General features: G+C 66.5%; 4 protein-coding genes across 4 annotated transcripts; 2 read left to right on the forward strand and 2 right to left on the reverse strand.

Moving 5' to 3' along the window:
- Positions 1-216: 216 nt before the first annotated feature.
- On the reverse strand, positions 217-1,251 carry AMSG_06868 (RNA methyltransferase; the record flags this gene model as incomplete). The annotated part of the gene is made up of 2 exons (XM_013901468.1): positions 217-1,042; positions 1,226-1,251. 2 exons carry the CDS (start codon positions 1,249-1,251, stop codon positions 217-219), a joined length of 852 nt encoding a protein of 283 aa, XP_013756922.1.
- A 212-nt stretch (positions 1,252-1,463) lies between these two features.
- On the forward strand, positions 1,464-2,141 carry AMSG_06869 (uncharacterized protein; the record flags this gene model as incomplete). The annotated part of the gene is made up of 3 exons (XM_013901469.1): positions 1,464-1,841; positions 1,891-2,030; positions 2,066-2,141. 3 exons carry the CDS (start codon positions 1,464-1,466, stop codon positions 2,139-2,141), a joined length of 594 nt encoding a protein of 197 aa, XP_013756923.1.
- A 1,072-nt stretch (positions 2,142-3,213) lies between these two features.
- On the forward strand, positions 3,214-4,372 carry AMSG_06871 (uncharacterized protein). The gene is made up of 2 exons (XM_013901470.1): positions 3,214-3,250; positions 3,367-4,372. Exon 2 carries the CDS (start codon positions 3,560-3,562, stop codon positions 4,121-4,123), a length of 564 nt encoding a protein of 187 aa, XP_013756924.1. The 5' UTR covers positions 3,214-3,250; positions 3,367-3,559; the 3' UTR covers positions 4,124-4,372.
- A 1-nt stretch (position 4,373) lies between these two features.
- On the reverse strand, positions 4,374-12,155 carry AMSG_06872 (uncharacterized protein; the record flags this gene model as incomplete). Its single annotated transcript, XM_013901471.1, has 1 exon — positions 4,374-12,155. One exon carries the CDS (start codon positions 12,153-12,155, stop codon positions 4,374-4,376), a length of 7,782 nt encoding a protein of 2,593 aa, XP_013756925.1.
- Between the last annotated feature and the right edge of the window lie 104 nt (positions 12,156-12,259).

Genomic DNA, 12,259 nt, shown 5'->3' on the forward strand with positions numbered 1-12,259 from the left:
CCCCCCCTATGCCCCAAATCTCGCATGTTTGCCAGTTCAGCCACGTGCCAGTGGCATCCAATTTTCTCTGACCCGCACAACACGTGGCGGCTCACCCCCTCTGCAACACGTGCAGAGGTACGTTTGTGCAAAGGCAGAGCTCATATTATTTCCATCCTCGCTCCTCCTCCTCCTCTCCTCCTCCCCTGCATCATCATCCATCGCCATGGCTCGTGGCTACAGACTTTGGAGAGTGTGAAGGAGGATACCGCCGGCAACGCCGACATTGAGCGACTGGACATGGGTGCCGTGGGCGCCCGGCTGTGGCACGATGCGGACGCGAGCGGCGGCGGCAGAGGCAAGCGGCGCCCGCACGCCTTTGGCTTCAGAGCCAAGGACCAGAATCGAGCCTGGGGCGGCGTGATGAGTGGCGACGTCGACCGAGTCGTCCGCCAGCGTCGAGACAACCAGCTCGGCGCTGTGATCGGACTGTAGCACCGTCAGCGTCCGCACAAAGGCCGAGAGACGGAAGACTGCCATCGACTCGAGTGCCCCGGTTGAGACGTGCGATACCACCGGTGAGAGCGGTGCAGTCTCCTTGTCTGGAAGCAGGAGGACCGAGACGCCGAGAAAGGCCGCAGTGCGGACGAGCGAGCCGACATTGTGCGGGTCGACAACCCGATCAAGTGCGAGTGCGGCCACGGGCCCGCTGGCATGCGCTTGCAGTGCAGAGGCCAAGTGGACAAGCTCGCCACGGGCCTCGGGCGAGACATCGATTAGCGGCAGTTGCCCGGCGAGGAGCACCACGCCTTGATGGACCGCGTCCGGGCCAGCCGCCCGCTCCAGCGCGCCTGCGCCGACCGACTCGACAGGCACACCCGCCGACGCTGCTGCCTTCACCGCCTGTTCTGCATTACTCGTTCCGTCGCGCACCAAGAGCCTGGCGCGGCTCAGATCACGCCGTCGCGCCGCCAGCGCCCCCGACACCGAGTGCCACCCGTACAGCGCATCGAGGCCGTCGTTGCTCGACCTGTGCTCGCTGCGCCCGCCGCCCCAGCCTGATCTGCCCCGACGCCCCGTCGCCCGGCTCCCTCCAATCCCTCCGGCCCCTGCCCGCCTTCCCGATGACTCGCCCGCCCCACGCCGGCTCTGCCTTCCACCCGCCCGTCCACCGGCCCGACCACCCGCCCGACCACCCGCCCGTCCACCCGCCCGTCCGCCAGCAGCACGCACACCAGCCGGCAACACATGGTACCATACGCGGCGGAACATGATGTCGGAGGCGTGGTGGCGAGATGAGTGCCGAGCGCCAAGTCAGCCTCCCAGCACCCAGCACCTACCTCGTGGCGCACCGCAGACATCACAACTACAGCTGAGGATAATGACGACGCGTTTATCCCTTTGCGGTACGGAATAGACAAATTAGTCCGTCGCGCAAGCCGCGCTCCGCGACGGCGCTCGCCGGCGCGTTTGCGTCGCGCGACATGCTCGTCCTCGACAAGGTCCTCACGGCGCTCAGAGTCAACGCGTACCCGGCGCGCGGCGGCATGGCGTCGCTCCCGGGCGTGCGCACGGCGCTTGTCGCCGACGCGCGCGCCGAGCGGGTGGCGCTCAACTCCAAGTACCAGCAGCAGAAGGGCTCGACGGAGCCCGAGTTTGCCGAGAAGAAGCTCCACCGCGAGCTCGCACGCGTCTCGCTGGCCAGCTGCCTGGTCGTTGTCGCCGGCGATTACGAGCCCAAGCCCAGCGACCGCCTCAAGGGCCAGGGGAGGGTGTCGATTGCCGACATCGTCGCCTCGTTCATCGCCAAGGGTGACCCCAAGCTCTCGACCAAGCTCCCCGAGTGGGGCACGAGCAAGGCGGTCGCCGGCCTCGCTCCTCGTGTCGGCGGCGGCCACGCCGACCGGCAAGCTCATCCGTCGCAAGAAGATCCACGCGCTCTTCCGTCCGGCCGCTGTGTTCAACTCTGTGATGTTTAACTTCCCGGTCGTCGGGATCGTCAACGACAAGCTCCGCACCGTCCGCGGACGCCTGTCCTCCGGATCAGCGTCGTACGGCACCTCGCGCGCCTCGCCCATGCTCCCAGGTCGGGCATCCTTCATGCGGGCGTCTACGTGTCGGCCGCCATCACGTGCGGGCGCGCCTCCCACCTCAAGCCATAGGCCCAGCAGGTGTCGTGCAGCGCCGGCCGGTGAGCTGGAAGTCAAGCGTCATCGAGTTGTTCACCTGGAGACGCGCGACAACGCGTCCGAACGACCGCACCGCTAAGGGTGTCAGTGACGATGCCAGGAGTGGACGTGGCGACTTTCGTCATTTCGGCCAATTCACCCAGAGTCGGCCAGCGGGCCGTAGACGGCGTCAAAGGCCGCGCGGGCCTTACGATTGTTCTTCTTGGCCGATCGTGCACCGGCGCGACGCGCACGCTGCGTGCTGGCCTTGGCCTCCTTCCGTGCCTTGATCTCGGCCTGCTTGGCCTCAAAGCCCTTCTTGTCTGCCAGCCGGTACGCCACCGGGTCAAACGAGCCGACACCGGCGTCGGCCCTCGCTGCTGCCTCGGCACGCTTGCGCACCGTCCGGTTCCGCACACACTTGCCCTTGTCCTCCGATCGCCGGACCTTGCCGGCCGGGCGTCCGTTCACGCTGCGATTCCACATTGTCTTGCTATTTGGGTGTTGCTCAGCTCCCCGTTCGCCAAATCGCGCTCCGCGCCGGTGGTTTTGTCCCGGCTGCCCGCGGCGAGCCGAATGGAAGCCCTCTTCGGCAGCAGAAGAGCATTGGAAGAACCGTCCCCTGGAGACCCCCATCCACCCTCCATGAACACGCTTGGCTGCTTTCTGCGGTCCACCTGCTGCAGCCTCCCACTTTTGCTTTTTCACCTTCTCTTTGCTGCATTCTACATCGAGATTGAGCCGAGACCGTGTCCAACGATAGTCTCTGCATGAATTAATCGTATGCCCACTCGAGCCGTCGTGTGACTTGCCGAACCCAATCGAAGTGCGCGAAGACTCGCGCCAAAACCCGGCCCTCCCCAACCCGCACCACCCGCATCCAGCAGAAGCAGGCCAAGCACAACACCGATCGCAACCGCTCTCGTCTCCCGTCCCGCCGCTAGGCAACTCCTCGAGCCCCTGCGCCGACGTATCCACCTTCCCCTTCCGGAAGCTCCCCCCACCTCCCCTCCTACATCCCCCCCCCCCTCCCTCCCAGGCGGATATGTCCGTTTCGGTTGAAGTGGCTACCGCTACCCCGACGCGGCAGGCCCGCATTCAGTGTACGGTGCGGGAATGGGGAGGAACAACAGGGAGGAGGTGACCAGGAGGAGGAGGAGGAGGAGGGGAAGGAGGCAATGTCCACTCACTCCCACTCATCCGCTTGTCGCTCTGGTAGGGGCTCCGCGTGACTCGATCGCCTCGCGGTTGGCTCCCGGCCGCCCGGTTCGGGCAAACGCCGCCGGTGGCACGCCCGCAACACCCTCTCACCGGGCTCGCCGTTTGAGACTCCGTTCTCCTTTGCCGAGCCTGTTCCCGAGTCGAGCTTGTATGAGGTGCTCCCGACGCGGACAGAGTCTCCCTTCCATGCCATGCTCGCCGATCTGGATGTCCTGGACTCATTCCTCGCTCGCACAGATTGCGACCTCGAGTTCGAGCTCGAGCTCGAGCTGAGCGATGTCGACGATGCGGGGCTCGATGCAGACGCCACAGCTTCGGACATTGAGTGGGGGCCTATCCGCGACGAGGCGCCGTGCCCGCTGGCCTCGTTCTCGGTCGAGTCTGAGGTCGAGCTTGTCGCCGCCGAGCTGACGCCGGAGCAGTGCTACCTGCGCATCCCGGCGGCAGTCCGTCCGATGTTTAGGTCGGGCGCGCTTTCGCTGGTCACTGTCCAGGCCCTGGAGACGCTGCTCCTTGACGAGCTCGATGCGTCGTCCGACCCGGAGCCGACCATCTCCATCGCCATCGAGTCGTCGTTCCACCGCCGCCTCTTCCACGGCATCGCCGCCTACTACGGCCTCCGCTCTTTCTCACATGACAACCCACTCACCGGCGCGCGCATCACTACCGCCGTTACCAACACCTCTCCCTGGTCCCTCCCTCCGTGCTCGCTTGTCCACACCCTCCTCGCTCGTGCCTCGGCTCGCCATATCTAATGGCGTTCTCGCGTTCCCGCGCGCCTCCTCCGCGCTCGGCGCTTAGTCGTGCTCACGACTACTGGGTTTTTGGTTTCCACCCGCAGCCGCGTTCTTGCAGGCCCACACTCCCACACAGACACACATACATCACAGTCGCAAAGCAGCAGCCACAGGCCACGCTTTGCGAACCGAGCAGAGCAGCCTTGTTAATCCCAGGCGCACCGCTCGACCTGGCGCCATCCACATGTGTAAAAAACCCCTGCGCTCGTCACACGCCGCCAGCCCGAGGCTCAGGCACAATGGCCTGGACCATTGCCGAGTCGGCCCAGACCGCTGCCAACGTCTCAGCGCCACCAGCGTCAACGTGAGCCTGGAACGCAAGCGCAAACAGTGCCTGCGTCGAGGCCGACGGCCCGTGCTCACGCCGGCCGCCAAGCAAATGGGCGCGACCAAAGCGGAGCACCTCACGCGACGGCGCCGATGCCACCAGCACCACCGCGGCAAGCCAGATGCCAACCCACGCCGGCGCAACCTGCACGAACGAATGCAGCGCCATGTACGCCCACTTGCGGACATAGGCTTCACCGTTGCGGCCGCTTCGGAGAAGCTCCATCGTGCGGAACAGTATCTGCGCCACGTCTTCGCATCCACCGGCATCAGTCCGCGCCGAGAGCAGCTGGCCGAGCACAAGCGTCAGCGCTCGGTCCGGCGGCAGAAAGTCAGCCAGGAGCAGCGGAATGGTGGCAACAAGGACCCGGCGCTCGCGCAAAAACGCCCCGCACCGGACTCGCCCAATCAACAGCACAGCCCGCTCGTACAAAGCGTCGATGACCCGCGCTGTCTCGTCCGCGCTCCCATCCTCATCTTCGTCGTGATCGTAGTCGTACACCGAGCTTCCGCTGCGGCCAGCTCCCACGAGTGCCCGACTCGACGGCACGCTGGCGGCGAGCGCCGAAATCGATCCTCCACGTGGCACGCCGCGCGCCAGTGCCCGCCGCAGCGCCTCGGTGTAGAGTGCGGCAAGCCCAAGCCCACACTCACACACCGCCTCGTACGCGGCGCAGTACGCAACATTGCCATACCCCCACGTCCACTGGAATTGAACGGCCTCGAGGACCCGCAGTGGTACCGCAGACGACGCCAACACGGTCTGCAGCGTTTTGGCCACACCGATGCGCACACTTCGCAGCTCGCGCTTGTTGCGTGCCGTTGTGATGAGCACGTCCAGCGCGCGGGTGACAAAACCGAGCGACTCGGCCTCGGCCGGGAACTTGGCCAGTAGCATGCCGACCAGCGCAACCGCGCCAAGCTTGGCCCGCCCATACCGCGTCCGGCGGACAGCGCCAAGCGCAAACTCGCAGAGCGCACCTACATAAGGTGCGAGCACGCCGGAAATCTTGGCCTCAAGCAAGTGGATGAGTCCAAAGACAAAGCCCGACTGAGTGCTCCCTTGCAAGGTCTCAAGTCCCTCCTCCAGCACCCGACCCAACAGCGAGAGGCCGCCGTTGACCAGCAGCGCCACTTTGAGCACGCCCTGCAGCAGCATGCCGCGGACAAGCGGGTCAGCCTCGCACCGCTTATCGCCATGCAGCTCGCAGAGAAGCCGCCACCACACCGCCATCAGCTCCTCGTTGGGCACGACGTCGACCAGCGCGAGCAGCGACGCCAGAGCCTCGAGCCGCAGCGCCGCGCGCTCAGAGCCTTTGGCGCTCACTGCGAGGTTCACTAGCGCCTGAGCGGTTCGCTGCATCCGCGATCCACGCGCCTGCGCGTCGGTTCCCTTGTGGACCCGCCGCGAGAGCTTGCGCAGCGCAACTTGCCCAGATGCAAACGCGCGGGTGTCGCGGCCGATCCGATCGACGTTGACCTGGAAGCCGCGGACATGGCCGAGTCCGAGCGCCACGTCACAGACAGTGAGTCCCGCCACAAGCTGCTTACCATGAGGCGACTTGCCAAACTCGACCTCCACGTACCGCGGAACGTGCCGGGGCCCGGTGGCAAACGGCGGCGGCGGGGTCGAAAGCGCTCCGCCGCGCGCCAGCTCAAGCTCCAGTGCGCGGAGCGTCTGGACGCCGACCTCGAGCGCTGCGTCTTCGATGTACGGGGCAGTCTCTGGGGGTGGGCTCACCACCCGCATGACCCCGTCGACAACCAGCGGCGCAGTCAGTGCGTCGACGCCGAGCACTGCCACAATCCGGCCAAACGCCTTGGCCGTTGCGGGATCCTCGAGCACTTCGAGCCCGCGCTCCAGACGGGCAGCAAGGCTACATGCTGGATCGTCGGTGTCGGCTGACGATGCCACCAGCGTGTCCAGCGCTGGGCCTGGAACCGTCGGGGCGAGGCCGCTTTGCCGCACACCCTCGGTCGTCCGCCCACACGGGCTCCGTGAACTTGCCTCGAGCCACGCCACCAGCACGGCTGGCAGCCAGACCCTCAGCAGTGGGACAACAACCCGTCGGGCCCACTCGGCAGCAAACGCGCCACCGCCACGTGACTGCCCAAACCATGCTACGCTCCGCCATCGCCGCTGGCCACCCTCGTCGCCGACGGCAAAAACAAAGCCAAAGAGCTCGGCAAGCTGGTCACCTGCGCTCGCGCCCTGCCCACCGTACACCCGCGAGTGAACAAGCCACACCACCTCGAGCGCACGCGCACGGGTCTCGGCATCGTTGGCGAAGCCCACGAGGCCGGTAAAGCCCTCGACAAAAGCGTCGAGCACGTGAACGCCCCACGCCTCACCGTCCGCGCTCACCACCGCATGCAGTGCCTTCAGCGCCAGGCCCATGTCGAGTTCAGCACCCCAGCGGGCGGCGCCGGCAGCGGCAAGCGCGTTGCCGGCGCGCACATAACGAAAGACAACGTCGGGCAGTGCTGCGGGCGCGTCAATGCCAGCAAGGCCACGGGTGTGGGCGGCGGCGAGCACGTCGCCGGGCACTGAGCCCACAGCTTCGGCCACCACGTCGATGTACGCATGGAGGAATGGGAGCGAGGCGTTCGTCACCATGTCGACGTGCACACACGACGCATCGAGGACCAGTGGCTGACCGCCGGCAAGACCCGCTGTGACCACGTCGTCAAGTGAGGTCGGAACTGGCGGCTCGGGCGCATGCTGAGGCGTCTTCGCGCTTGCAGACCCATCGCTGCTATTGCTCTTGGCAAGGCGCTCAACCTCATCACGAACCCGCACGTAGGGCGAGGCAGCGAGCCAGCGAGCATTCAGCAGCGCCATTCGCTCTGCACAGTCGGAGAGCTGAGCAACCAGGTCGACGGCGGCATGTGCAGAGCGGGCGCTGGCCACCAAGTCCGGGCGCTCGGCGACCAGCTCACCGAGGACAGCGAGGACTGTTGCGTTGAGCGATGCCTTGGAAGAGATGATGTTGAGGAGAACCCGGACCGGTGGCTCGGAGACATGCCGCAGTGCAGCGCCGAGGAGGTCGCGGGTGACTAGGGCGGGCTCAACATCATCGCTGCGGGCGACCAGCGTGTCGGTGTAGAGGAGAAAGAGCGGGGGAGCGACGACACGGACGGCAAGCGAGGCGCCAGCTAGCTCAAGCCAGGCCAGCGACCAGAGCGGCGAGTCGACGATGCCGAGTCCGCGAGTGAGCCGGCCCGTGGCCACTAGCGGCGAGACAAGCGAGAGGCCGAGGCTCTGTGGGAGGTGAGCACACAGTGCAGCTGCGGCGTCGACAAAAGGATCGGCAGCGGCGGCCATGGCCTCGCGAAGGGCCGAGTTGCGCGGCCCATCGTGCGAGAGGACCAGCGAGGTGACCACAGTCAGCAGCCAGGCGACAAGCTGGGCTTGCGGCCGCGGCATGCCCGGCTGGCAAAAGCCGACGGCCGAGGCGGCAATGGCCATGAGCGCAGCGCCGAGGCGGCCGACATCGTCGCTACTCAGCTGAGAAAGCGCAAATCGGTTGAGCAGCTGGACGAGGACAATGACGCAACCGTAAGAGGCTTCTTGCGGAAGGCCGTCGTCGTCGTCGAGCCCACTTCCACCGGCCACGGCCGAGCCGTGGAGGACCAAGGCGCGCAGAATCGAGTGCAGCCGGCGGGTGGTGGCCGAGCCACCCGGGGAGCCGATAGCGGCGAAGATGAGATCCGAGCCGGTGGAAACGGACGTGTCGAGCGAGTCCCAGTCGGACGGCAGAGCGCCGGGCCCGGGTAGGCTGCGTGGTGACGGATAGCCCGCCGACGACGCGTCACCGGTGCTCGCGCCCTTGACCGGCGAAGCCAGCGGCGTCGAGCCGCCGGCGCTGACACGTAGCGAGATGGAGCCAAGAAGCTCGGAGAGGACCGAGACCACCATGATGACTTCGGAGCAGTTACGGGCGGCGGCGCCTTCCCAGATGAGGTGCGAGGCGTCGCCGGAGCGGTGCGTGGCCTGCGAGTCCGAGCCGGCCTCAGAGCCGGTGTCCGAGTCCGGGAAGAGATTGGCTCGAAGTGCAGGAGGACCGTTGTCAAGCAGAAGCGGGCGGTTGTTGCCCGAGGCAAATAGCATTTCCGAGTGGGTGAGCATCGGGAGGATGATGCCGAGCAGTTTGCGCGAGATCGACTCCCACTTTGCAGTCGACGAGTAGAGAGCTGAGAGGAGCTTGCCCATGAGAAGGATGGCGGCTGGAAAGTGGGCGTACGGCGTGAGAACGTCGAGCATGGCAGCCTGGTGCGAAGCTGAGACCTTAGGCCCGGTGAGCGCATCGACAAGCGGCGTGAGGCAGACAAGGAGCGGACCGGGCGAGTTGGCGAGCGAGACAAGCATGGTCTGAACCAGGCCAATGAGCTTGTCTATCGAGAGCAGTGGCGACGAGTAGCCACGGTCAAAGACGAGGGTGCAGAGAAAGTGGAGCATGGGCTCGACAACCAAGCGTGGAGATCGGATCGAGGCCTCCAGAGATGCGAGTTGGGCAAGCACGAGGCGAAGAACGGCGAGCTCGGCGTCAAGGCGCGAGTAGTCGACACCGGCCGAGACGATTTCGCAGAGGAGGAGAAGGATGGCCTGCTGCTCCTCGCCGAGCGAGGTCTTGCCGTAGCGGTCGATGGCGGCGAGGACGACGGGCTCAAAGCGTGAGATGAGGCCGGCCTCGACGGTGGCGGCCGGGAGCTCAGTTCGCTGGAAACGCAGACGGTTCCGGCGGGCCTTTTTGGATGAAGCCAGGCGCTTGAGCGGGTCCAGCATGAGAGTGTGGTAGAGCATGCGCGAGGATCGCGAGCGCGACGAGCTCCGCGGCGGCACGACAAGATACTCTGCGGCGGCGTAAAGGCAAAAGAAGAGGGCACGGACAACCTCAAAGGCCTCGATTGGGTGTGGCTCGACCTGCAGCTCGACAAAGGTGAGGATGGTCTGAGCGTGCGGGACAATGGCACGCTTGGCGACGCGGACAACGTGGGCGAGGGCGCGGAGGGTGGCCTTGGCCATAGTGGCAAAAACGCCCTCGCCATGGCGCTTGCCGGCAGTGGCAGAGCGGCCAAAGGCGGGCCCGATGTCGGGGCGCCCGGCGGAGACGTCTGGCAGCGGCGTTTGCGGGACCGGAAGAGTGGCGGCGCGCGAGGCGTGGGCCTCAGCTAGAGCGTCGTAGAGAATGAGATAGTGGGGCGATCGCGCAAAGTTGGACCAATCGGTGGTGGCTGTGGATGCAGACTTGGCCGAGTCTGAGCTGGAAGAAGCGCCTCGGGCACTCGGCTCGGTGGCGGAGGCGAGGAAGAGGTTGTCAGCCTCGGAGAGCGCCTCGTAGTCGAGCTCGCGGGCAACGGGCAGGCCTTGCTGGACATGGGCGACGACGTTGAGGACTTTGAGCAGGTGCGAGAGCATGGGGAGCGCAAACGAGCCAAAGGCGTCCGGCGAAGCGTGGGCGAGACCGGCAGCGACCTGGAGGGCAGCGGCGTGGGCGCTGACGTCGCCGCAGACAGCGGTTGACGAGACAACGTCAAGGATGTAGGGCAGGAGCTGGGGACCAAACGAACCCAGGGCGCGGAAGAGCTGCGATGACGGCGATTCGGCGAGGCGGCGGTGCGAGAGTGGGTTCGGGACCACCCGCGGAAGACCCGAGCCGGAGAGGTTGGCGAGCGAGGCAAAGACCGAGGAGAGCGTTGGCATGTAGGCCGGCGACGAGGCCGGGATTTGGTGGAGAACCTGGACGAGGGCAGCAACGACATGGGAAATGCCCGGGCGCGGGTTTTCGACCGGAGCGGTTGCACCCGAGACCGGCGCTGGAAGGCATGCGGTGTGGCGGGCGACAAGACGCGGGAGCGGCGAGCGGGCCACGCTCCGGCGCGGCAGGAGCTTGGGCCCCAGCTCTTCGGCGAGCTGGGCGGCGGCAGCGGCGATGCGGGTGTCCGGCGAGTGCAGCGAGGCAACCAGGATGTCCAGGACAGCGGCGTGAAGGTCGACAGGCGGCCAGGCGTTGGCGTCGGCGCCCAGCAGCGCAAGCGCGTCGTAGTCGAGGGCAGCAAAGACGCGGAGGAGCGCGACGCGGACTTGCCACGAACCGGCCAGCAGCGAGGCGAGCTCGACAAGAGCAGCAATCAAGTCGACGACAAGGCCAGGGGCGGCGAGGATGTGGAGTGCACGCGGGAGGAACTCGACGGCGGCGTCAAGGAGCGGGCGGACCGAGGCCGGCGCGAGCGGGCGGGCGCGGATTCTAGCGAGGAACACAGACTCGATGCTGTCGTAGACGAGGGTGCGGGCAGCAGCGACGAGATCAGATGGGGCGGCGACGAGCGATTTGGCAGTGAGCGGAAAGGGAGAGAGCAGCGCACCGAGCAGGGCTCCAAGCACCTCAGCGGCGGATGAAACAAGAAGCGGGTCGTCCGTGTCAAGGAGCGGGGTGAGGCGAGCGACGAGGGCGCGATCTGTGGCGGCAAAGTAGTAGGGAAAGTAGCGCGCAGCGTGAGCAAGATTGGCGAGGCCAAGGCCACGGAGTGAGACCCGATGAGTCCGGCCTGTGGCGGCATCGGTGCCCCACACGAACGACTCGAAGCGCGGGAGCAGGTCAGCGGCGAGCTCAAGGAGAACGCTTCCAAGCGTAGTCGAAGCCGGACCGTAGGCCTCAAAGACGGCCTGGAACGTCTCGAGGGCAGCGGCGCGGACGTTGTCGGAGGGGTGGAGGAGGGCCGAGTAGGCGAAGCCGAGGACGGCATCGACGTGGTCGTCGAGGCATTCGAGACGCAGAGTCTTGCACAGAGCAGCAGTGAGGGTGAGGACGCCCCAGGCGGCATCGGACGGCATGTTGGCAGCGCCGTCGAGCGGCGGGAGCGAGGCCCAGCCGGTGGCGGCGGCGGCAGCGGCGAGGCGGCCGGCGGCCACGGCCTCGGGTTCGACGCAGAGCTCCCAAAGCAGCGAAAACACAATGGGGACTGGGCGCTTGCGTGCGTGGATGACAAGTGCGAGGGCAGCGGTGGCCATGGAGCGGCGGACGTTGGGCTCGGCGGACGGCAGGGCGACGACAAGGTTGGAGAGGAGGGCCACGAGCGAGTCGGTGTCGATGTGGAAAGCTAGAGCTGCAGCGAGGAGCTCAAAGGCGCTGCCGAGCGACTCGGCGAGTAGGATCGGGAGCGGGCCGGCGAGGAGCGAGAGGAGGGCCGGGACGAGGGCGCTGAGCACAAACGGCACTTTGCTCGGGCGAACGAGATGGGCGGTAGCGGCAAGGAGAGCCAGCGCCTCCTTTTGCGAGCGGGCGATGGGCTCGGCCTGCTCGCCGGCTGGCGCAAGCGGAAGCCGCAGCACCTTGATCAGCTCGATATGAATGGTGGTGAGGAGGCGCGGCGCGTGGGCCTTGATGGCGATGGCAAGGGTCTCCTGCGCGAGACGACGGACGGACGAGGTCTCTGAGCGGAGGGTTTGAAGGAGGGCGCCTAGCACGACTGCCACGTCCTTTGGCGCAGGCAGTGGTCCAGCTGCACCATTGGCCCCAGAGCCTACCACCACCGCCTCGCGCAAGCAGGCAAGAGCATCGGTGACGTCGTCGCGAGCCGAGGCGCCCCCAGAACCGTCGTCCACAAAGGCGCCTACACGGGCCAGGACAGCGCACGCATTGCGGACCGCGTCAGTGTCCATAGCCCCTCCCGACAGTGTGTAGGGGGTATGAGTTTGTGGGAGTGGAGTGGAGTGCGTAGTGCGTGTGTGTAGTGGAGGTGGAGGTGGTGGGTGGGGGTGGGGGG

The sequence above is a fragment of the Thecamonas trahens genome (genome assembly GCF_000142905.1).
Source record: "Thecamonas trahens ATCC 50062 unplaced genomic scaffold supercont1.29, whole genome shotgun sequence".
In the NCBI taxonomy this organism is placed as follows: Eukaryota; order Apusomonadida; family Apusomonadidae; genus Thecamonas; species Thecamonas trahens.

Excerpts from the sequence above, each read along its gene's own strand:
- AMSG_06871 (XM_013901470.1), top strand. The coding sequence starts at position 3,560 with ATGCTCGCCGATCTGGATGTCCTGGACTCATTCCTCGCTCGCACAGAT.